At 52.5% G+C, this 23,524-nt stretch overlaps 9 protein-coding genes across 9 annotated transcripts; 5 read left to right on the top strand and 4 right to left on the bottom strand.

Annotated features, from left to right (window-relative positions):
• Window positions 1-63: 63 nt before the first annotated feature.
• Window positions 64-1,863, bottom strand: STEHIDRAFT_123363 (uncharacterized protein). Its single transcript, XM_007306845.1, has 2 exons — window positions 340-1,863; window positions 64-274 (listed from the first exon to the last, which is right to left on the bottom strand). The coding sequence occupies exon 1, from the start codon at window positions 1,794-1,796 to the stop codon at window positions 861-863; it is 936 nt and encodes a 311-aa protein (XP_007306907.1). The 5' UTR covers window positions 1,797-1,863; the 3' UTR covers window positions 64-274; window positions 340-860.
• Window positions 1,864-2,333: 470 nt separating this feature from the next.
• STEHIDRAFT_159372 (uncharacterized protein) lies at window positions 2,334-4,168 on the top strand (the record flags this gene model as incomplete). Its single annotated transcript, XM_007306844.1, has 4 exons — window positions 2,334-2,516; window positions 2,605-2,730; window positions 2,929-3,013; window positions 3,072-4,168. 4 exons carry the CDS (start codon window positions 2,334-2,336, stop codon window positions 4,166-4,168), a joined length of 1,491 nt encoding a protein of 496 aa, XP_007306906.1.
• Window positions 4,169-4,805: 637 nt separating this feature from the next.
• STEHIDRAFT_123361 (uncharacterized protein) lies at window positions 4,806-5,593 on the top strand. Its single transcript, XM_007306843.1, has 3 exons — window positions 4,806-4,949; window positions 5,054-5,188; window positions 5,393-5,593. The coding sequence occupies exons 1-3, from the start codon at window positions 4,863-4,865 to the stop codon at window positions 5,435-5,437; spliced, it is 267 nt and encodes an 88-aa protein (XP_007306905.1). The 5' UTR covers window positions 4,806-4,862; the 3' UTR covers window positions 5,438-5,593.
• A 243-nt stretch (window positions 5,594-5,836) lies between these two features.
• Window positions 5,837-7,527, bottom strand: STEHIDRAFT_123360 (calmodulin). The gene is made up of 8 exons (XM_007306842.1): window positions 7,394-7,527; window positions 7,230-7,236; window positions 7,144-7,155; window positions 7,041-7,073; window positions 6,630-6,902; window positions 6,375-6,455; window positions 6,285-6,295; window positions 5,837-6,201 (listed from the first exon to the last, which is right to left on the bottom strand). The coding sequence occupies exons 1-8, from the start codon at window positions 7,406-7,408 to the stop codon at window positions 6,184-6,186; spliced, it is 450 nt and encodes a 149-aa protein (XP_007306904.1). The 5' UTR covers window positions 7,409-7,527; the 3' UTR covers window positions 5,837-6,183.
• Window positions 7,528-8,567: 1,040 nt separating this feature from the next.
• On the top strand, window positions 8,568-9,852 carry STEHIDRAFT_100726 (20S proteasome subunit beta 3). The gene is made up of 5 exons (XM_007306841.1): window positions 8,568-8,648; window positions 8,714-8,833; window positions 8,905-8,969; window positions 9,036-9,440; window positions 9,531-9,852. Exons 1-5 carry the CDS (start codon window positions 8,646-8,648, stop codon window positions 9,577-9,579), a joined length of 642 nt encoding a protein of 213 aa, XP_007306903.1. The 5' UTR covers window positions 8,568-8,645; the 3' UTR covers window positions 9,580-9,852.
• A 2,196-nt stretch (window positions 9,853-12,048) lies between these two features.
• STEHIDRAFT_132894 (uncharacterized protein) lies at window positions 12,049-13,788 on the top strand (the record flags this gene model as incomplete). Its single annotated transcript, XM_007306840.1, has 4 exons — window positions 12,049-12,223; window positions 12,286-12,425; window positions 12,495-12,852; window positions 12,917-13,788. 4 exons carry the CDS (start codon window positions 12,049-12,051, stop codon window positions 13,786-13,788), a joined length of 1,545 nt encoding a protein of 514 aa, XP_007306902.1.
• A 3,311-nt stretch (window positions 13,789-17,099) lies between these two features.
• On the top strand, window positions 17,100-18,936 carry STEHIDRAFT_123358 (uncharacterized protein). The gene is made up of 2 exons (XM_007306839.1): window positions 17,100-17,700; window positions 17,768-18,936. The coding sequence occupies exons 1-2, from the start codon at window positions 17,107-17,109 to the stop codon at window positions 18,527-18,529; spliced, it is 1,356 nt and encodes a 451-aa protein (XP_007306901.1). The 5' UTR covers window positions 17,100-17,106; the 3' UTR covers window positions 18,530-18,936.
• A 608-nt stretch (window positions 18,937-19,544) lies between these two features.
• Window positions 19,545-20,672, bottom strand: STEHIDRAFT_159366 (uncharacterized protein; the record flags this gene model as incomplete). The annotated part of the gene is made up of 1 exon (XM_007306838.1): window positions 19,545-20,672. One exon carries the CDS (start codon window positions 20,670-20,672, stop codon window positions 19,545-19,547), a length of 1,128 nt encoding a protein of 375 aa, XP_007306900.1.
• Window positions 20,673-21,925: 1,253 nt separating this feature from the next.
• STEHIDRAFT_159365 (uncharacterized protein) lies at window positions 21,926-23,068 on the bottom strand (the record flags this gene model as incomplete). Its single annotated transcript, XM_007306837.1, has 1 exon — window positions 21,926-23,068. One exon carries the CDS (start codon window positions 23,066-23,068, stop codon window positions 21,926-21,928), a length of 1,143 nt encoding a protein of 380 aa, XP_007306899.1.
• Window positions 23,069-23,524: the final 456 nt, after the last annotated feature.

Here is a 23,524-nt window from a genome sequence, read left to right as displayed (position 1 = left end):
CCGGTGAGTGGAGGCTGCCAGTGGAGTTAGCCGGGACGGGAAGAAGCAGGGGTAGGGAGGAAGGGAGATGGTGATAGAAGAATGGATGGAATGGCAACCCTTATATACCGCAGGAACGCCATGCGGCAAAACGAGCAAGCACCTTTGACACGTCGCCAAATGAAATTTAAATTGCTTTGTTATCCAGATCAGGGAGTCATTCTTTGTCCTGAACCGAGAGAACGGCGCTATGAGCAGGCGAACGACTCGTGTGACATCATGTACAACATTTATTCTAACATGAAGACACATTCAAGTATAAGCGGCCAATGAAATCAGATGTAGGGAATGTACACGAACCTCCTATTTAATCTTACAACCACGCCATAGTTTGAGCGCGTGTCGAGGAGGTCAGAGAGTCAAGCCTTCCTTCCAACCCTTGCTTTTGAAGCCCTCACCAATCCTTTCGACCAAATCTCCACGTCCTTCCGCATCGGAAAACCCTGTAACACGATCCGCCATCCAGTCCAGCCAGTCATCCCTCCTCGATCCTACCTCCCTTTCATCCCTTCCAAGACTATCATTTCCACTGAACTGAGTCGCCTGGGTGATATCGGGATCCAACGCTGATCGATCGGAAAACAAAGCTGCACTAAGGTCGATCATGTTGTCACGAGTACCGCCTTGAGGACCGTACCAGAAAATCGTGGCGCCACATGTGCCACAGAAGCCACGATAAGTATCTTTGGAGGAGTTATAAACTCGGAAGGGGAGACTGTACCCTTCGAGCTCTCCGGGGGGCGACTCCGTTGTGGAGGTAGCGGTGGAGATTGATTGAGAATATCGGACGTAAGGTGCGATGGAGGACCATGGCACGACTTTTACTTCGGCCCTTGCGGTTGATGAGGCTTTTGGGCGTAGAGCGATGCTGAACCGGTGGGTGTATATGTCCAAGAGACTGCCTCGGAACCGGCACACTTTCGACAATCTGTACATGCACAGGGAATAGTGGCCAGCCGATCTCGTTTACTCGGATCGGTCAACGACGGGCGCAACCACCAGACTTCATCAGCACCCTCTGGTCTGTCGAGGCTTTCGTGCCAGCCTGGGCCATCGCGTGTAGTGGGCGGATAGCTCGACGCGACGTCGGGGCGGGAGAGAAAAATGGTGGTGGAGTGACAATGACATTGTGCAATCAAGCTCTCGCCGCGGGTGGCTCCTGAGGAGGAAGGTGAGGAAATGAATTGGCGGAGACGCTGTTGAAGTGAGGTCTGGGGTATGACAGGTGACTTGGGCGAGATGGATCCTGTCTCATGTGCAGTTACTCGTTCGACGTCTGCCGAGGTGGGATGGCCAGCTAGGTACGCAAGTCCTCCGTCCTTGGTTCCATCCACCCATATCTGAGCTACAGTTTTGAATAGCCGAGGGACTTCGCGGCTCAAGTCTCCATCGATGACGCCACTGCAAACCCACCACTCGTCTCGGTCACCATCGGTCGGAGTGAGAGCGTCTTCGCCTCCGTAGTGCATGAATATGTGAGCTCCACACTTAGAGCAGAAGTATCGCGCTGCAAGATCGCTGGACGCGTATCGGGTGAGCGTGGATGGGACCTCGCCTGCTGCGAATGGCCGCATTGCCCCATTATACGAGCAAGGGGCCGGGAGATAAAAGGTACCGAAAGAGGTGCCCATAGATGTTCGACACGTTGAGCAGTGGCAAAGATATAGAGGAAGAGGAAGATCAGAAAGGGGGGTGGAGAAGGAGAAATCGTTAGCTTTGCATTTGCATGAAGCAGATAAAGTCATCATCTCGGACATGGTGAAATCGAGCGTGTCCTCGCGGCTCGTTTATAGCATCAGAAAAAAAAGTCAAAACTGTTTTCGACTATAAGGGTCCAGAAGGTTGCAAGTGAATGATATGTAGATGAGCTGAAAGATCGTGAGGGGCCAAGTGGCTACCTACGCGTTGTACTTCTCTTCTTACTCTCCTTATATATTTAAAGAGAAAAAGATAGAGGCTGTTATTTTGCGAAAGACAGCCGCTGTCGTGGATTGAAAAAAGCGAATAGAGCGAACGGGGCGAAGGGTAGCGGTTCGTGAAGAAAGCGTTACGCTCGAGTATTGTCGGCGGGCCGGAACATCCCGAAACAGCACTACAGCCTCCGCACAGTCGTCCAGCATGTCTCAAGCTCGCCACGACCTGTGTTTCCAGACAGCGTCAAACTGCGGGCACATTCCTCTCTTGTCTCTTACCACCACGATAGCAGGAAACTCTGCTAGAAATCCTCGCCATATTAGACATATAATTACTTGGAGGAGCGACTCTCACGACTTCGACATCTAGGCACCCTTGTCATGCCCACTCAATCTACATTATCCTCGGATGACAAGTCTAAAGTGAAGAGCGCCGTCCCTAATTCCTCGAATAAGATCCAGACTGCCGCACTTGCTCGGATTTACTATGCACATCCTGATCCGAATAGGTGGTCGTACGCGGGATTACAGGGCGCCATCGTGTTCCTGAAGGATAACTCAAAGGTGCGCACTCGCCTCGCACTTCCGCATAGCGGAGAGGGAGCTTTGCTGACGTGTATACTGTTGTTGACTTTTGACATTTGTTATGTAGGGTGGTCGATGGTACTTGCGAATGGTCGACTTGGTGGGCACCCGAGGCGTGATCTGGGAACATGAACTCTGGGAGAGGTTCGAGTATTTCCAGGACCGGCCATACTTCCATTCATTCCCTGGAGATGTAAGTCTTTCCTCCGTTCTTCGTTGGTCGTTTCAGTTGTTTGCCGTCGAGTTCGTTGGCTATCCGAAACCATGATGACGTTTGGCATAAGTGTTTCAGGGTTTCATGGATGTCACATAACTTGCAGCCGTTGCGCCACACAAATGTTTGACCATATAGTGCAGCTGAACGGAATACTCATGTTCTGTTTTTGATCAGGATTGTATGATTGGTATCGTCTTCGCAGACGAGAGCGAAGCTAAAACCGTCTTCAAGAAAGTCACAAACCGCAAAGAGACCAAAGGTATATTCGTCAGTCGGCTGCTCCCCACGTCGCACTAATAATCATCACACTTATTCAGCGAAGAAGTCATCCCCGTCGGGCTCAACTCCCTCCACCCCTACACGGTCGAATACTACCAAATCCAAGAAAGGCGGCCGAATCGACAAATCCCTTATCAGCGGACCTACCTCTGGTTCCTTCATTCACGTCGCCCACATGGGCTACGACGCAGACAAGGGATTCACCTCCAGCGGCGTTGATCCTTCATGGACCGCTCTCCTTGGTGACCTACAGTCACACGGCGTTGATCAGGAGATCATCAATGAGAATATGGGATTTATCAAGGACTTCATCCGCGATGCGCAGAAGAGCGGTGCTCCCGCTTCTAATGGCAACAGCGGAGGAGCGAAGAAGAAACCACCTCCACCTCCTGCGCCGAGAAGAAACCAAGGGGGAGGACATGCCAATCAAGACTCCGTATCCTCCATTCCACCACCTCCATCCCCTGCACCACCTCCCCCTCCACCTGGCAGGCCACCCCCTCCACCCGGCCGTTCAGCTCCTCCTCCCGCCCCCGCTCGGAGCTCTCCAGCGCCGCCTCCAGCACCACCTGCTGCCCCATCGCGTGGCGGACCTCCTCCGCCACCACCGCCTCCTGCTCGCTCGGCGGCAGCTCCACCTCCCCCGCCCCCACCTCCAACTCGTTCTGGAGGAGCTGCTCCTCCTCCTCCACCACCGCCGCCCCCTCCACCACCACCTCCGGGCGGCTCTGGTGCGCCACCCCCACCGCCCCCACCTCCACCACCCCCTCCACCAGGCGGTTCGGGCGCACCTCCACCTCCCCCTCCACCACCGCCTCCTTCCGGAGGTGCGCCAGCCGTCTCCGGCCTGCCTCCGCCTCAACCAGGTCGCGGAGATCTACTCGCTTCTATTCAAGGCAAAGGTATACATTCGCTACGGAAGGCGGATTCGACGTCGGCTGGGGGAAGTGGGGCGCCTTCGAGGGCTACACCGCCGCCGAGGACGGATTCGGCAGCGGGTGGGAGCAGCGAGGGGACTAGCGGAGCAGCGGGAGGCGGAGATTTGACGTCCGCGTTGGCGGCGGCTTTGATGCAGAGGAACAAGAAGTTGGGCGATAGTGACGACGAGGAGGAAGATGAGGAGGACTGGGATTAGATGGATTGGTCTGGTGAGTGGACTCGATTATGCATTCGTTTAATGATAGTATGCTCATCTGCTATTTGGCATCTAGTGAAAAGCCGTTTGTGACGCTGCCCTGCTCTCTGATGATCGAACTTTTTATATACCCTTCGCTTGTCAGGGAGGGTAGACGTCCGCTGTAGCTGTCTGTGTATTTGCACACATGAATTTATTCTCGTTCTGGTTCTCGTTCGACGATTGTCCAGGGACTGGACTCGCCGTCTAGAGCTTGTTCAATGACTCGATTTCTGCTGCGGTATGTCTCGCTTCTTGATTCATTGTCGTTCAATAGCGCCACGAGACTCCTGCCAAGTTGAATGTTTGTCAGAACTCACTGCGCTCCGCCACAACATGACTCGCAAAGCTCTTTCTTAGCTGCGCCACTCACAAACATGGGTTCCGGGCCGTGTTTGATGATGTCATCGCTGTTCGAACGACTGCTCTTTTGTCCCGCGCCTTGCACCAATTTCCTTTTCTCCTATTCGGGCCTTCTTTGGAGGTATCCTTTCGTAGTGGTGAGCCTACGTCATCTCCCGCTAATCGCTCACCATCGTTCCGAGAGCGTATATAAACTCTTCGTACTTGAGCGTTCAATACGAATCAGAAACCCCCTTCGCCACTACCACTTCACTTCCACGCCCGAATTTACCCTTTATTTTGAATATCGAACATGTCTTCCGCATTGCACAGCCTCAAAGACAAGCTCTCTGGCTCTAAGGAGGGCGAGCAGCAAGTCGGGATCCAGCCCCATCCTGCTGTACGTCTTTTATCTTCTCTGCGTCCCTCCTGTTATGACTTCTCCTCCATCGTACTTCATTGCCAATCATTCTGCGTTGTTTAATTGTTCTTGATGTTGAGCAGAAGACCAACGACCCCTCCGATCTTGCCCCTCAGCCCGGAGGAGGCCTCACCTCCAAGCCAGAGCTTCAGGCTCACCATGCCCGGGACCCGCACGTCCCTAGCCCTCAGGTTGCGGCGAATGTCGAGGAACCGAAGGTATGTCGCTCGCTCTGCCACATCTCGTTCTCCAACGACGCATGTTTTCGATCTTATCATCCATTGTCCATTCAATCGGGTTTGAGCCGCTCCCCGCCAATCCTTTGTCAACTAACATTTCCGCACCTTTGTTACTTCTTCTCCATTGACGGTTAGGAGACAATGTGCTGATTGTTATGCTTGCTTTGTGCCCCTATTCTATAGAGCCGCGAGGAGCTTCGTGCCCGTGCTGCTGAGCTGAACAAGTAGATGCTCTGTCACCCCACTCACCCTGATATTGATCGGCTGTAATCCCTTGTGCGAGACAATGATGTGGATTGTAAGAGTATAATGAATCGTGATTTGTAGTAGCAGATAATAGGATGGACGCCCGTTTGGGAGAATGTATATTGGATGCCAGCATAACGTCGGAACGAACAGCCTGCCAGCTCCTGACCTCAATCTTGACAATGACACCTCGGCGGTGATGCAATGTTATAACCTAGCAACTACCGCTTGTGATATCTGAAGGTAGTGCTGTTGACCTTTGTGACATGCTTCACTAACGCGGGAGTTCACTTTTGAAGATACACACGTTAGGGGTTTCGGCGTGCTTGGTGGCGTCTATTTCGACGGACTTGGCTATTCTTTGGTCGATGTCGATGGAGGTCAATGGACGTTAAAGGAGGTCAACGGTCGAGTGATAAGGACCCCGTCAGAGGACGGGCTTGCACCTCTTCCCAGCATGGCATGTCGACGCGATAAACTGAGCAGGCCAGACCGTCAGACAACAGTGTCCTTCGACACATAACGTATAGGAATTCAACGACGCAAGCATCGACCACGACTGAACCGATACGAATACGAATATGAACAAACAACAGGTGAAAAGGTGAAACGCAGGGTAATCAATCAAGGCTCGAGTAATACACAGTCGGGTAAAAAGGTCGACAACAACGAAGGCGATAATGTTCGGTTACGTATCACCAGCGATTCACTTCTTAACTTCCTCTTCTTCACTTCGACAGCATCATCTGTGGAAGCACGGAAGTGCGTAGAAGGAGGGGTTGGTCAGATGGAAATAGGTATAGGAGTAGATAGAAGAAAAGAGACTGACCTTTACGAACTCTGGAATGACGTAGCAGGAAGCAGAAAGGGGAAGCACAAGTGAGCGACGTGTGGCAATAAGCGGTGTGGCGCAACGTACCATCGTAGTTGATTTGGCCGTCACCGTCAACGTCTGCCTCACGGATCATCTCGTCGACCTCGGTGTCGGAGAGCTTCTCGCCTGGAAAGAGGGGAAAACGGAAGGCACATCGCCATCAATCAGTGACCATCATCCAAGCAACGCTCAAACACCGGCCGCGGCCTCGTTCGCCGACCCATCCATATCGCACTCTTTGCGTCGTCCATCCTACAATAGAAAGGTCCACGAAATGAGGGGAATGGAAGGCACACGCACCAAGGTTGGTCATGACGTGCCTCAGCTCCGCAGCTGAGATGTATCCGTTCCCGTCCTTGTCGAACACCTTGAACGCCTCCTTGATCTCCTCCTCCGAATCCGTGTCACGCATCTTGCGGGCCATCATGGTGAGGAATTCGGGGAAGTCGATGGTGCCGTTACCGTCTGCGTCGACCTCGTTGATCATGTCTTGCAGCTCGGCTTCAGTGGGGTTCTGGCCTAGGGAGCGCATGACGGTTCCGAGCTCTTTGGTGGTGATTGTGCCATCACCGTCTGGAACGAGTCAAGCATACGAGCAGAGGCAAAGAGCAGGTCATGAGGCAATAATGTGCGAGATGTAGAGGCGGTAGAATGGAAGGAAATGGATATGATCAGAAGGGGACAACGTTGGTCGAAAGCGTTGAGACATACCCTTGTCGAAGAGAGAGAACGCCTCCTTGAACTCTGCAGACCAATCGAGCCGTCAGATGATGTTTAGAGCGAGAGCACCTCGCTTCGTGTCCATAACACATACCAGAAATTTGCTCTACAAATCAAGACAGTTGATATCAACCACAGTCAGTAAGCGTCTAGATATGAAGCCATGAAAGACAGACGTACCTTCGGACTATCCGTTCAATAGACCGCCAAAATGGAGACCCAAACAAAGAGACAACAAGACATGAGTAAATGATCTTCAATCGCATGCAACAAACGCTCGAAAAAAATGGCAAACGCAGAGGGGGAGAGCATGATCCTTCGATGGATAACAGAGCACCACATACCAATTGATCCGCCATCTTATTTCGTCAGATAGAGAGACTGGAAAAATAAACGAGAAATGTAGGTTCTGTGAAGACGAATGGACTGGGCTTGTGGAGTGTGATCGTCGAGGAAGACGTCGTGGTTGATGGCGTAGTGCAAGTTGCCCCCTGCCCCAGTACTTTCGATCCGGAGATTGCCGTCGTGCATACCTCGGTAGTGAGCTCTATTTTTAGCTACTACTTCAAACCCACCGCGACAAACCTGTTCGTTTTCTGTTCGTGAAGAAACCCGCTATTAGAACATTAGACTCAGCTGGACCTCAAGGAGGCGATACTCTGAAATCGTATTTCCTATGGCACCTTCGCCTCTGCTGCGTGCTTAATTAAAAACCATCCCTGTGGTCACTTTGTCTGGTCTTGTTCTACTTTTCACGGGAAGTCTTCCGTCATGGTTAAGCCTTCCGTAGGGTAGAAGTGCAGGTGAAATCCTCTCTATACAAAATGCTATCATGAAACCTCAGAATAGTGGTGGTGGTGATGCGATTTCATCACTCAATCTCCGTAGGCTCCCAGTCTGGGTACGGTGAATATCTCAGATTGTTACAAGGCCATTGTGGCTAACCCAGTAGATATCTCATCCACACCTTGTACGATACGCTTACAGTGGTCACATTGATGTAATGAGCGACAACGCCGAAGCGTTAAGCTCATGTGAGGGTGTAGTGACTTCCCCTCAATTTCCCTTGAACGAGCGTACTCCTTTCAAGGAATCTCATGTTGTATCACTGCGCGCTAATATTATACTGCAATGTCATCCGTACGACTTAGGGCTCTGAATCTGTTATCATTCTCACAGGATTTATCCAGGCTAGGATGAGCGTTTGTATTCTGGAGACCCAGATGGAAGCGGTATCGGGGTCGAGACAAACGGGAGGAACGAGACGTGTCGGTCTAAGCAATAGAATGACGACCACGGCTTGCTTAATTTCTCGCGTTTGATGAGTATAATCTTGAGAGATTTGTGGTATTGATGCATTCCTTGCATTTGTGCTCCTTCTAGGACAGGGAGGGCCACAAAGCCCGACTACAAAGAGCCAGGTGCCACACTACGCCACCGACCTAAACAGGCAGGCGACGCGTACAACAGGAGACGCGTCACCGCGTTCAGCTTGTAAACCCTCTTTCTTCCCTGTCCCCTCCTTAGGCTTGGTCTTCTTCCACTTCCCTACGACCTTTATCGCGATAGACATCTCGAAACGACTATTTGCCCACCATGGTACGTTGAATCATTGTTTTGCGCCGATCCAGGAATAATTACGAGTGTACATCATCGACCAACAGTCTATAATGCAATACAATGGAGGTTCGGTGGTGGCGATGGTCGGGAAAGACTGTGTCGCCATTGCGTCTGATCTGAGGCTCGGAAATCAAGCACTTACTGTGGCGACTAACTTCGAGAAGGTACGGATCCATTATACGCAGCGAATACATGAGCGTAAAGCAGGACTGACCTCTTGCGTGGTCTGTGCTAGGTGTTCCCTGTGACGGATCGGATATATTTGGGCCTTCCAGGACTGGCTACGGATGTGACTACACTGTACGTTGTATCTGTCCCGTTGGAGCTTGTGTATTTGTGTGCCAGTCGTACTGAACCCATGTTCAGGCGAGAACGTTTCCGCTTCCGCGTAAACATGTATACTATCAAAGAGTCGCGCGAAATCCAACCCTCCACCTTCGCCCACCTCGTCTCATCAACCCTCTACGAACACCGTTTCGGCCCCTATTTCATCGAACCCGTCATCGCAGGACTTGAGCGTCTACCGACTTCCACAGACGAAGAGCCGAAATTCGAGCCTTTCATCGCTGCGACTGACTTGATCGGGTGCTTGAACTTCGCGAAAGATTTCGTCGTGGCGGGGACGGCAAGCGACAAGTTATTTGGTTGTGCGGAGGGGTTATGGGAGGAGGATATGAACCCGGAGGAATTGTTTGAGTGCATCAGTCAGACGCTGTTGAACGCAGTGGACAGAGATGCGTATTCGGGTTGGGGAGCTGTGGTTCATGTTATGTGAGTGCTTCATCAAACTATCTTGCGTGTAGGGTATGGTCCGCCCTTAGAAGCTGTTGGCTGAATGTGGTCTTGGTTTGTTAATTCTAGCACGAAAGACAAGGTGGTAACACGTATGTTGAAGGGACGCATGGACTAATCGACCAGATTGGCTGGCAGGATAACAAATGTCCGTCGTGGTTGTCGTTTCATTCTTGTTGTAATAGCATCCATTTCTCTCGCTTCATCGTGCTTTCCTCGTGCTATCCTTCTGCCTGTACGATCAACGCTTTCGAAGGACGGACACAGACTAGACTTATTTCACCGACCGGTCGCGCTGTTCACGCTCTCCCGAGACCTACCAGTATGCATTTGGACCCACAGTTCTCGGCGTTGTCCAATGCTTGTAGAATGTCGCAGAACGAAGTGTACTTCTAATCCCTCAAAACCACGGTATGACTGACGGCACATATGCTTTGACCGCACTCGGCATGGATGTATGGCGAGTATGGCCGTTCAACGCAAGCTGACGGTGTGAGTTCCGCCTTTCCCTTGCGCACCTCTGACAAATTCTGGCTGATCGGCCACCATCCATTACTTTACAGTCCGCCGATTTCCTCCCTTCATATGTATCGTCGTGTCAGTGTGAAGATGGGTGAGCTGCGTCGTAATTGTCAAATTAATGCGGTTGCGAGCTCTCTTTTGGTGAGACCTAGTATAGCCATTTGAACCTAATCATCACTCCTCCCTGTCCGACGCTGTGCAGGTCGTGAAGGCGTAGAGTGTTGTCGGACCATTGAGCTTTGCCTTTACTCTGTCATTGTCCTTGTAAGCTCAGTTGTTTTTTCTTGCCGTAAGAACTCTGAATCTGACCTTCGTTCTTCTTCAATGCTTCGGCGCTTCACCGCCACTCCACAGGCGACCGAGATCATTGGTGTGTACCCGAGGTATGTAAGCTACCGGGATCCTGGCTTTGACACAGGCCCCTGCGACACAAACGATTGCCCACTCTGGTTCCTCCTAAAGGTCTCTGGTGGTGTGCTCTCCTTATAGTGTCTCCCTTTTGGTGAGCTAGCATCTACTTTCAAATACTCATACGTATCCGTCTCTCACCACTCTCGTTCACTCAGGACTCGATGTACACTGGTGGTGTGTCCATTCTCCTCTTGTTCGCGCATTCCTATTGACTCCTGCCATGTCATTGGGTCTAGAACAAAGGTCGAGCACCGGACATTTTTTACCACATAATAGTCCCCCATTAGGGCATATATGTAGCGATTCACATCAGTTTTGTTTATCATTCTGAGAGCAAAAAATGTGAACTCGAAAGCTCGGATGTGGAGCTAGATATAATATCCAGTTCGCACTGAGTTTGATTTCTCGAGACGAGGTCTACGACTGCTCCCATCCCCGTTCCCCTTGCTGATGACCTCTGGTACCGCGGTTCTTCCGGGTGCTACTGTACATGGCCCCCCTACCGAAGTGTGTCTGCTGTTTTGAGCCATGTCAGCGAACGGGGAGAGATGGGAGGAGGCCACTTTCGCGTCGAATTCACACGGAGTGTGAATTCAGCTTCAACGCTCCAACGGGTCAAAATTGCGAAGTGTTGAACCCGTCCTGGGTTCAATTCACATTGCCAAAACGCGATGTGAACCGCTACGTATATGCCCTATTGGTTTAATCAAATTTGACCTCGGGAAGTAATATCGGGCCAACTCACCGTAATAAGTTGATCGCCCCCGCAGCCCCGCAGCCGGGACCAGCGTCGAGACCGCAAAAAATGGTCCCGTTCTTCCGATGATTCTTATGTTTATTCACACCGACGACATCATGGCTCGAGCCCATGAAGCACGCCTCGACTCCAAGCTGAAACTCTGAGAGGACCATGATGTGCGGTATCGAGCAGCTTCATTCAAAAGTCCCTGCTGAATTGAACGTCCTCCCACTTCCTCAGCTGCAAAGCGCTGGCAAAACAGTGACGCTTAATGGACCCACTCTGGAGGACGGAAAACTCTTCTCCGGGCTCATCACACCGCAGAAGGCTTGGCAGAAGAAAAGCTAACGACGGGTGGTGCGGAGACCTTCCCGAACAGGCAAATTTCTGGTCCAAAAATAGCAATTCGCAGCGTTAATCCATTTGATGTCTTCGGCAATTGAACGTGGAGGACTTCGCCTCCGTCATAGTACGTATAAAGACTCCGCTGAAACAGTTGGTGTTCAGCCGACCGATGTCTCTTCGCCTGGAAACGGCCCTTCTCCTGCCCCAAATATTCTGGGGCGCTCATATACTCGCAGATGCCGGCTGCCGACTCAGTCTTCGTCCATCGCTTGAGCACCTCTTGCGGGCGAATTTGGAGGTAAAACTCACGTTTGACTGCTGCGTAGGCTTCGACCGCTTCCTGTGCTCCGGAAGATTCGATCTCTGCCCCTAACGTATTTCGTTTAAAGGCTTCGCTCAAGGTAATGGGACGCGCCTCCCGTTTCACTCTTCCCCCTCATCCTCCTCTCTCCCAACATCTCTCTTCGCTGGTTCTCAGCACCCCGTCATTCTTTTACCCCCACACTCATTTCTTGTTCCCTCAACGAACAAATTGAACCATAATATTATCTCCGCCCTCTTTCTTTTAACATGAAATTCTCAAACGCAATCTCGTTGCTTATGGCGGCAGCTTCGCCTGCTCTTGCCCACTCGACTCGCACGACTGAGCACAACGCTATCGCAGCTCGTCAAGCACACGTTCCCCGCGGTCTCGTGGATGTTTGTGTCGGTCTCGATGTTGACCTCGACCTTCTTGAGATCCTCGGTATGTTCAGCTTATTTTTGTGTTTATTTTTGTGGAGAGAGATTGAATATTTCCTTCCGTAGGCACCCCTTTGATTGTCGGCCATCTCGACGTCTGCTTGTGTCTCTCCCTCCTTCCCGATTTCGTCCAGTCCAACTCTGTCTGCCAAGACGCTTCCAAACAGGTCGGCCAGGTCAAGACCCAATCCCTCCTCGAGAGCATGGTACGTCCCGTGTCCTCCCATGTACATCCGAGCACGTAGCTAACTCCGAAGGTTTTCCTCCCTGGATAGATCAACAACAGCACCAGCAAGCAACAGTGCACGTTCCCCGATCACGCCAAATCCATCTGTTCCGCCTCCGCTCCCTGTAACTTCTCTTGCGAGGACGGCTACGAAGCTACCTACGCTGATGGCCAATCTTCATCGAACTCTTCCGCCGTCCCTACCGGTTGCGGATGCCCCTCTGGAAAGACGGAATGTAACGGACAGTGCGGCGATTTCCCTAACGGCTGTGGTTCATCTACTGCCACTACCCGTCGTCGTCGTTCCAACACCCCCGTTTGCTCAAACGGAATGACCGTCTGTGGTGTTACCGGTGGAAAGAGGACTGGCTGGGAGTGCGTTGACACCGCTTCTGACCTCGAGTCTTGTGAGTATTCGAAATTTACATTCGATGTAATTAATTATCCTGACGATTTTTTGTCCACTTAAAGGCGGCGGTTGCGCTATTGCCTCTCCCTTCGATACTCCCTCCACTCTCGGCGTCGACTGCTCCGCCATCCCCAACGTCGCCACCGTCTCCTGCCAATCGTCGAAGTGCCTCGTCGAGCAATGCGTTGAGGGCTTCTCCGTCTCCTCGACAAGCGACTCCTGTGTCCCGATCTCCGCCCGCGACCTCGTTGGTGCTGATGTCGTTGAGGGGCTTGCTGCCAACGTCGGTGGCTTGGTCGGTCTCCAGGAGGGTGCCGTTGGTGATGTCCATGTCGGACGTGATCTCCTTGACGCCGGTATCATCGAGGGTGCTACTGCCGATGTTGCTGGTCTCGTGGGTGTTTCCGAGGGCGCAGTCGCTTCCGCACATGTCGCCCGTGACCTCGTCGGTGCGGACGCCGATGAAGGCCTCGTCGCTGGTATCGGTGGATTGGTCGGTCTTCAGGAGGGTGCCGTTGGATCCGTCCACGTCGGTCGCGACCTTGTTGGTGCTGATGTTGTTGAGGGCCTCGTCGCGAACGTTGGTGGTTTGGTCGGACTGAAGGAAGGTGCCGTTGGTGATGTCCACGTTGGACGTGATCTCCTCGACGCCGGCCTCATCGAGGGCGCTACCGCTGATGTCGCTGGTCTCGTGGGTGTTTCCGAGGGCGCTGCTGCTTCCGCACACGTTGCTCGTGATCTCCTCGATGCCGGTCTCGTAGAGGGCTTGACGGCTGATGTCGCTGGTCTCGTGGGTGTTTCCGAGGGCGCTGCTGCTTCCGCACATGTCGCTCGTGATCTCCTCGATGCCGGTCTCGTAGAGGGCTTGACAGCCAACGTTGGAGGGCTTGTTGGATTGACTGAAGGTGCTGCTGCTGGCGTTCATGTTGCTTAAAAAGCCAATAATCGAGGCTTTTCACGAGTGGTGTGGCGTTTTCTGTCTTGTTGTTTGTGATCTTCTTCGTACTCGGTTTTGCGTCAAGGACTGTCTTGCTTCGTGTTATGGATTGTAGTTAGCATACTTAGCCTTTTATCGTGTTACTGTTCCGGCCGGCGTTGATAGTAGTAATAATACCCCAATCCTTCGATTTGTGTCCTTTTATTCGTCCGGTGTGGCTTCGTGTGGCGTGAGTAGGTTCGACGGGAAATCCCGGAGAAAGGAAATTAGAGGTTTTGCTGCCTTTTTCCACATCCTCCTCTCGCTCTGCATTTTGTGAGACTCATGTGCTAACTGCGTCCCTCCCTGACGCTTCGAGCAGTGTCTTGATCTACAACTTGGGAGACATCACGTCGTGAACTTCGCAAGAAAGCCCCATCGCGAATTTCACAAGAGAACCCCACTGGCATCGCGAAATTCGCAGACCGACCGACACCACTGACGTTTCCCGACAACCATTTATTCATCCTTTTTTTTTACAACACTCGGATCCAGGATACCCAGCATGCAGCGGCATCTGCTGCCATATCTTTCTTGCCTGCTATGTACACTAGTACGGCTCACAGTCCGGGGGGTTTCATGTAAACCAAATGAAACATCGGCTCCGTGGTGTCATGGTTGTACTTCAAGTTGTAGCGCTGGCCATACCCATACGTCGACCGATGATCCTTTCTATCCTGTGCAAGCATCATCTCGAGGACTCATCCCGTCCGCGCAGCAACTACGTACTGTAAGATCTTCACGCTCATGATCAACACGAACCCAACATTCAACATCCAACCCCGAACCCCCCGAGCCCCCCAGGAGCGATGCCCTGCGCAGGACCAGGGCGACAAAAGGGTCAAAAGGCGATGCTTATATATATAGTACGCAGCGACAGGATAGCTGAATACCTGATGTCACCGTCATCGTCAGTGCTGTACGGGATTGGAATGTTGAATGTTGAACGTTGATGGTGGCGATGAGCCTAACAATAAAAGGTGCGTCTTTGATTCGTTTGTGGCGTTAGCTAGCTAGCCAGCTATACGTAGAACGACCAGACTGAAAAAGGTGCGAGTCTAACCACAAAGAAATAATAATGTGGTTAGTCGAAAGTGTCAATGAGTTTAGCGGTACTTTTGATTGACAAGATTGAAGCTGTCGTGTCGTGCCAAGGGGTTAGTTTCGACTGAACGACGCTAGCGAACGTCTGGAGGCTTTGGTCAGGATGCTATTGGGACGTGATACCGGAAAGTAGGAGGCGATGTGAGGACACGCTAACTAGTACGCAGCTCTGACCGAGCGGGCCGACGGTGGCCGACGCTTGTTTAGCAGCTGGTGGTAGTAGTCACTGAGGATCGGAATATAACTGTGGGGCCTGGGCGGGATAGGGGAGGACCAGGACTAGGAGGTGTACCTTGGAACCGTTTGTGGCGTGGATTCCACTAGTCGACTCGGACGCGGTGCGCGTAGCACGAAATGATGAGGCTAGGCGGGTGTTTGGTAGCTTGGGGAGGCCTGGTGGAGGAGGACCAGGAGGTGTACCTCGGCCTCGTTTGTGGCGTGAGTTCAGTCGATCGACACGGTGCGCGTAGCACGGACTTGAGAAAAAGTAAAGCTATGCATTGTGTGTGGTGGCTTGACGAGGACATGATGTATCACCACCGTTCCGAGTCGTGAAGGAAGATAAGAGCAGTCGTCCAGAAGGCACAAAAATCACCTTAAAACAAAATGCATCTCCGTTCGAACCATGAGCACGAGCGGAAGCAGGCGGAAGCAAATCCAGGAAGTTGACGATCTAAGACAACCGTCTCAGATCGGGATCGTCGAAGGCGGAGAATGGACAGAACATGCCAACAAATGGGTGTCTCGAGTTCGGCATCCGAAGAGGGGCATCGCGGCAAGTCTCAGGTAATTATAAATGGTTGAGATCGGGGACGGAATTGATTCCAGAGTTGGATGACATCGAAGTTTCGCAGATATACCTCCGCCTCCGCTTCTGTGTTCACCGTTTGCCCCTGTCCGAGTGACACTAGGCTGTAGTTTATTCGATGGATGTGTCTGTGACCTGACATGTCCGATCGCATTGCTAGGACGACATGCAGGGCGGGCGGTGATTCAGTGGTGGAATTAATGTCCATATACACGGCGATCCAATAAGTACGAGACGTTCCGCCTGGGCCACAAGGCGATACTGCAGTAGCGAGCAGAGCGACAAATGCCCGGATAGAACACGGCGAAGTCGAGTCCGAAGACGACGACAAGGAGTAATAAATTGAGGACAGGAAATTAAATCGAACACCGGACTGGCGGGTCAAATATCGGTGGCAATACGCCCACAATATCCACGTCCGAGTGCATGATTTGGTAACTGGATAGGAATAGGCTGAACATGGGAGTCGACGACGACTGGTCCTCGTTACGCCGACCTTCTTGGTCCTCCTCAGCTCCGCATCAAGGTCGAAAAGAGAGTTCGACCCGCCAGTGAGGTGTCCGTGTCCAATCTAAGAACCAATCGTACCATTATCATGACACCATGACCCCACGGGTGACGCCGTAAGCTGGAATTCTGAGGCCAGCAGGAAAGGAGTGAACATTCTGCGAGTCTCTTGCGGGTCGAGAGAAGGCCCGGTGCTGCCTCGAAGACATAGACATGCCTCGTGTTGTTGCATGGAGAGGAGACAGCCCAAAGCAGGCGATTGTGGGTGGGTGGGTCCGCTGGCGACCATGCCCCGGGCTCACCGCGCGAGATCACAAACTGTGAAGTTTGTTGGCAGATGCCACGCAATTGTGGTACGCCCGCTGATGGTCCGCTGCTCTATTGTGCATCGCCACCGTAAGGAGCCATGGATTCCATTCCTAGCCCGCTGTACGATGAACGCGAGGGCTTGAACAATTGCCTGGAACTTCGCGTTAGGGCGGGCAGCCGCGAACAGAAACGGCAGGGCTTGTTCGGATTGTAGTCAGCTGTGGTGTGTGTGAAGGGAAGATGGCGGGCGTCTGGCCTGAGTTTTACGCGTGGCCGTTACATATAATACTCGAACGACTTCTTCGCGAGAATATTGCCCGGTGAGGCAGTCCCTTTGTACCGAAATCGCCTTCCCCTCTTGCTCAGGACGGGCGTCACGGAAGGCCTTATAAGACCCATCATCTCCCGATTTCCAGTCAAAGCTTTCACCCCCCAACTCTCCACCGAACATCGCGAATCGGCCTCGACATTTCATTTTACTGCCCGATTTCCTTCCAACTCCTTGCCGTTTCGCATATTGATCTCACACGCCGAGATCCAGTTTCACGATGCTATCTCCGACACCGGCCTCTGCTCTTGGCCTCAGCACCATCCCCGAGGAGCTCATCGAGCGCATCCTCGCCTTTGCCCTCTCGCCGTCGTCCTCAACGGCGACGACGGTCGTATCATCCAAGGGTCATGGGACGTCGTCGTCGCGCACGGGCCCCCTTCTCACATCCAGGGCGCTTAACAGGATTGGCACGCCGCTGCTCTACAGCACCCTCCGTATCAACACCGCACGGTCTGCTCGTCTGCTCGCGCAGACCCTATCCGGGAACGGCGTAACGACAGCGGCAGCACGGGCGAAAGAACTATCGTCCTGCGTCCGCGCAATCATCGCCCGTGCTTCTTACCCTTCTATCGGAGTAGTCTTCCACGCTTGTGCAGGCCGCACCCTCGAATTACTCGATATCACCGTCGACGCCGGCATAGATGGGGACGGAGAGAAGGACAAGGAGAGCGGGGTGATGTTTGGCGAGGCCTTGTCCGAGGTGGACGTCAAGGAGTTCGTGTTGAGGAAGCGGGGTGCGTACTTGACGCAGGAGAGGCCAAAGGCGGTCATGACCTGTTTGGCCACGGCAGTCCTGAACTGGAAGAGCTTGGTATGTTTGTTTCTTATAGCTACCTTATGGGGACTGCGAGACTGATTTGTGTTCCACGGACGTGTAGGAAACCGTCACAATCGCTTTCCGCCTCTCAGACTCTTCCCGGCGCTTCTCACTCCCGCAAAACTTCGCCAACCCTCCGACACTGATCAATCCTCCTCCTGCCGCTGCTCCTTCCACCTCAACTCTCAGTGCCAAACAACCGCTCACCCTGCCCTATGCTCTGTCACGCTCGCCCAAGCTACACACCCTCCGTGCCGCCCTGCCGGCAGTCTGGAACCCCGCTCTTCTGCTCGTCTCTACCAATCCCTCACTCCAGCGTATCATACTCACCACTTCAAAATCGCGGTCAAGGACGTCGTCATCCCCTTCAGCAAGTGTAGTGCAGCCTGCTGCTGTCCCCCATGCTCCGCTTCCTCCACGAAGGAAGGGCAGACTAGGTATGGGCCTTGGGCTCCTTCGTCAGGACCTCGAGGCGAACGGCGGTGGCAGTGGCAGTGGAAGCGGCAGCGATACCGACTTCGAGGGCCCCCAGGTCGACTTTAGCAACTCGTTCGATACCGCGGGTGGGTCCGGTTCGGATGGGGGTATTGGAGGCGAGGCGGAGGAGGAGGTGTTGAGGTGGGGAACCCAGAGCGGGATTCATCTGTGGATGATGGAGGCGAGGAAACATCCGAGGTTGGTAGAGTTAATTAAGGCGGGGAGTCCAGGGCTCAGAACGAGGGCTCATACGCTTGATGTGCTGGGCAGGGAGGGAGGGTATGGGACGGACAAGGGGAAGGGGAGGGCGAGTCTGCCCGTGGCGGGGATGAGTAGTGTGGTTTGAAGCGCGTTACGAAGAAGTCGTTTGTGGTTTGTGTTCGAGCCAATCGTGTGCCGAGATTTCTTGATGAGTCGATGTCGCATTGTATTATACCTTACATCCTCACCGTATACCCAACCTCATCTCTTACAGCCCATATCGTTCTCTGCCTCCTTGCGCCCAAGCTGTTGTACCGGATCCTTTAGTTATTCTTTTTTTTGCCTTCACGACTCTTCCTCTTCTCGGTGTAACAGCTTGACCTTATCCTCGTTTTCTCCCATTCCTCTTTTCTTCCTGCGCTAGCTCGTTCGGTTTGATTTTAGTACACGACGTCTCTTGAGTCTCCGAGATCCCGTTACGCTCCTCTGTCGATTCTGTGGCCACGGTGTGATATAGAGTACGACCGGCCCTGTGTGCATAATCGATGTTTTTTTTATACACGGTCGTTTTTCTGCTTGTCTTTCCATCTAGGTGTCTTCGTCTTCAAGTTCCATCAAGGTCTCGTCGGGTTTGAACTGTGGGGTCGAGTTGCATGTGAGTGTGGCGGCGGTGTGGCGTCACGGTCCGCGGGGACTCGGAATCGGATCATCTGGATCCGGAGACAGCCGGGGCACCTGGGTGGCGTTTCGTTCTTGGCCCGATGTGGCGTTTTATGGTCGCCTTGCTGCTTCCATGATACCAGGGATGGTCCTTCCTCGGCTTGTTTATCTCAATTATTCTGCTAAGTGTATTCATACCCACTCAGTAGTACAGTATATCGTACAGAAAGATGACCAGCTGCTAGTAAAGTCCGAAAGAAGTCCTGCCAGTGGTTAAGTACACTAAAGTAGTACAGAGACAATGTTCGTACTGAGTACGACGATGCCGATCACTGACGAGACGCGTTGTTGATGAGAGACTGTTCCGTGTATGAGTGTGGAACGGAAACATCAGAGAAAAGAAAAGAAAAAAAGAAAAAAGTAGATCCCTCGACCCTATCCTCGCATGCAATTAAAGTACTGCCTCCAAGCGCATCCTCCTGAGCCGTAAAGTGTACCCCTCACCACACGGGCGACCGCTGAACGAGATCGTCTATCAAACCATCAATATCAAAAGATTCATAACCCGAGGATGAACGCTGACTTCCTCCAGAGCCTTGACTATGAGAAGGAGGAAGTATCGACCCGATATCGGAGCTCCGTCTCGATGACCTGGGACGGGTGTGGTACGCGGACGTCGTGTCTAATGTATTCGCCGACCCCCTTCGTTTGGATGCAGAGATGAACGGGAGCCAGGAGGGGACACTGGAGCGATGGGATGCGCTCGTACTGTCATGGTCTGGTTCGAAGGTCGTACTGCCAGTATTGTGGAATAAGATAGGAATGATGACCTCTGAGTCTCCTTGGTCTTCTTGTGTTAGAACGAAAGGAGCTGCCACCGATACCGACCGACGACGTTCGATCTGTTCGACCGGGCGAGATGCTCTCAGAGTCGTAGGTAAAGGAAACGAAGGTAATGCGAGTGGGGAGGAAGCGAGGTGGCCGGGTGTAGATGGGGAGACGGGGAACTCCTCTGGTGATCTTCGATCTCGGATGGTCATGGATGTGGATGAAGACTCGACGGAATCGTGAGTGTCGGTGTAGACTCTGTCCGAGTCATGGACGGGCACGGGTACGGGTACGAGCGTGTGTAGGGACTCGGAGAATGGAAGGACGTCGCTGTCGCAGGAGGATGTCCTTGTGTGGGCTTGGGAAGGATGGCGTGGGGTTAGGGTTTTTGGATCGGGGAAATAGGGGACGTCGTCTGCGAGGGGCGGGAGGGTGAGTGGCCGCCAGGCTGACTCTGATAAGAGGGAGATGTTGTCCCATGATATGTCTTCTTGGACTTGGGGACTGGCGCATCGGGTACGAGTGGTGCAGAGGGGATATGATATCGAGGCAGGGGATGGAGCTTGGCTGTGGGTGATAGTAGTCGCTGGGAACGTATGGACGGGTAGAAGTGAATAGTCTGGGATGTTGGTGGTTGGGTAATCTCGCTTGAAGGCCGTACGTCGATGGACGAGAGTAGTGGGTCTTGGTGAGCGAGGAATGGCATAGATCCTCACGTAGATATACGCAAAGATGACTAAGACGAACGCAAGTACGATGAGAGGGAATAGGATAATGGTGAGAAGCGTCTGCTGTTGCATCAGTGACGTCTTGTACAAGGCTCGGGAGCGCTGTTCTGATGGAATATAAACGTCGAGCAGAGGTCCTTATAACTTGGAGAAGAGGCATTATGAGATGGAACAACATTCGAGAGTTCACTGACATCGTCATTGGAGGTGGAACGTACGAAAGCACCGGATGTCCAGACATACTGGATCACAAATACAGTAAACGATTCTCTCCGCATTATGCCTCACAGGGAGAAATGGTCGGGAATCATACCGTATTCCGAGGGCTTGTGTTAGTCGAACAGGCTCGGGGCATCGATGGAGTATTGAGGATGAAGCATGCTGACTGAGCTAGGGAATCCTCCTGTTAGTAAACACTTCGGCTAGTGTTCCATTATTTCTTGAAGACAGAGCTCTGGGTGAATGAAGTATCATAACGTGCAAGGACTGACTAAAGTACAGCTCCCAATATTTGACAAGAACTGTGTCACATCAGATACATCAACGGTGAGGTTCCGGATGTCAGACTTGTCTCTTCTACTTAGCGGTGTCGAGTTCGCTGTGTCAGACTGTGAGCGGTCAGAGATCGACTGGAAAATGCCAAAGCACTTCGTTTATTGTAAATGACAGAACGCACCAACGTATCGCAATGGATCTGCTGCATGATCAACAGGTCCTATACGAACTCGTTTGGATGGAGCCGGGGTCCTGAATCATTCACTCCCGACAACGCGAATCATCAAACCGTCTCGTGTTAAGGACATGAAAAAAAAAAATCAGACCACCGTCGAGAATGGGGTGAAACGAAGGGCGGCGCAGTCTCCGTGGAGCAATAAACTCGGCATCATCACGCTTTTGACCTCGATTGTGTCGGATCGTTGCAAGGGAATCGACGTTCGGGAAGAATAGTTAGTACACACATGCAGCCGAGCTTGCTGCAGCAAAGCCTATGTCTTTATCAAGAACAGCGGGTCATTTAGAGAGGTTTGCCGCATGAATTATGGAGCGAATAAAATAGAGTAAAACAAAAAAAAAAGAATGTGTAGTCCATCGTCTATCAGGATGTTCCAGTGCGTGAGTGTCCGATGGCGTAAGTGCTGGATGATCCATGCTTGGAAAACGAAAACATGTCACCAGCGCAACAACGGTTGTCAAGGACGAGGAGCATCTGCACTTTGCATTGGAAAGTCGTCCACTCTGACTCCTCGGATCGACACTGAATATTCCACCTGCGAATCATACCTTGCCCATTCCGTCTATCTTCAAGTTCCCCCAACGTCTACTCATCATCGGCCCGTCCCGACAAGATATGCACCTCGAGTCGTCAATGCCGTTTCCGCCCCAAATTCTCGGTATGATGTGAAGAATGGTGAAGACGCAGAATATACGCGTCGTTGGACATAACGAATGGATCGACGCGGCGCGTTGAATGGGACGAGAGGTGGACCGGATCGTCCTTGGAAGAAAGAGGAATCGTCGTCGAGGATGTCGGACAGACGGCTGGAAGATGCATCGAGGCTGGACATGGATAGATCGTGAGGGTGTAGACGCACAGAAACCCAAGATGGGCTGCTGGCTTGGTGCGATGTGCGAGCAGCGACTGTGGCTGATGGTGTGATGTGGGGTTTGGGGAGATGAAAACGAGACGGATGAGAGCTGCCGGCGGCCCAAATCGAGTTGTCAAACGTCTTGGTTAAGAATTCGATCGCGGAATGGCGGATGACGGGTACGTGGAGGCTCGCGAATGGGAGTTGGTGGGTTATCATGGGAAAGTGATCCAGTACGGCACCGAGGTCGAAGTCGGATGAGTTCGCAGACTGGGAGCTCGTGCCATTGGGAGAGATGGCCGACAGTGGTCTGAAGAAGGCGGAATAATGGGGTTGCGCATACGATGGCAGGGATGGAATGGTTCGCATGGATTCGGCGTCGATGGAAGAGAACTTGGTTCCCGGCTCCGACGGTATGGAAGGGATTGTTGGAATGGATCCACGGTTAACAGTCGAGTAATTGTTCTCGGAACGAGAGATGAACGATGGTATGGTTCGAAGTGAATGGGGAATTCGGAGTGAATTGTTGTGGTGCGTCCTGGAACGATAGGCTGCGCCATGAAGCGTCAGGGTTAGAGGACGGAACGACGGCTGTGGATAGGCAGGGTCCGCGTAGCCCAGAGTCTCGATAGCCTTGGTCCACAACTCGTACTCCGAGCTGCTACGGGAAGACGAGTTGGTGCTGAGCGAGAGTCGGGGCAGGCGTGGGGTCTGGACCAAAGGAAGGATAGTCTGCCTGTTTTCTGGGACTTTTGGTCGAAAGTATTGCACGGCGGATGAGCGGAAGGGTGAGTAGGCCATGAAAGCGACTGCAGTGCATGTAATGAGAATGACTGAAAGAATGGCGATGAGAGTAGGAGTGTTGAGTTTGGGAGATAACATTAGAGAACAGGTAGATTTCGTTTAGATATCGAACAGTGGGGCCGGCCTACACTGTAGAAGAGAAATAGCAAGGAAATATAGTGTAAATGTCGAACAAGAGGACTGTCGTTCAAGCGTATGCACAAAGCATCGGACTGAGTCCGTAGTGCCATCACAGTGCATGCACCCGTGAAGCATTCTTTATTACGAGTGACATATGCACTGTACCGAATACTTGACATGTCAGACATAGAGGATTCGAGTAGATACGAGACGGCTTACCTTGTCAATCGCCATAGTAATGATCCGCACTGAGGAGGCCTGAGCATGAGCAAGACGCTGCTTGCACGAATCACATGCAAGACGTCCATGGGCAGTCGAGGTATGATATATTTGAATCCTCTGTCTACGAGGAGGCATCGAGTAGCATAAGAGAGCATTCCCTGTGAGAAACCAGCTACCAGTCCTCAGGCTGCC

Source organism: Stereum hirsutum (assembly GCF_000264905.1).
Source record: "Stereum hirsutum FP-91666 SS1 unplaced genomic scaffold STEHIscaffold_12, whole genome shotgun sequence".
Classification (NCBI taxonomy): Eukaryota; Fungi; Basidiomycota; class Agaricomycetes; order Russulales; family Stereaceae; genus Stereum; species Stereum hirsutum.
This window is presented reverse-complemented; position numbering and strand designations above follow the sequence as displayed.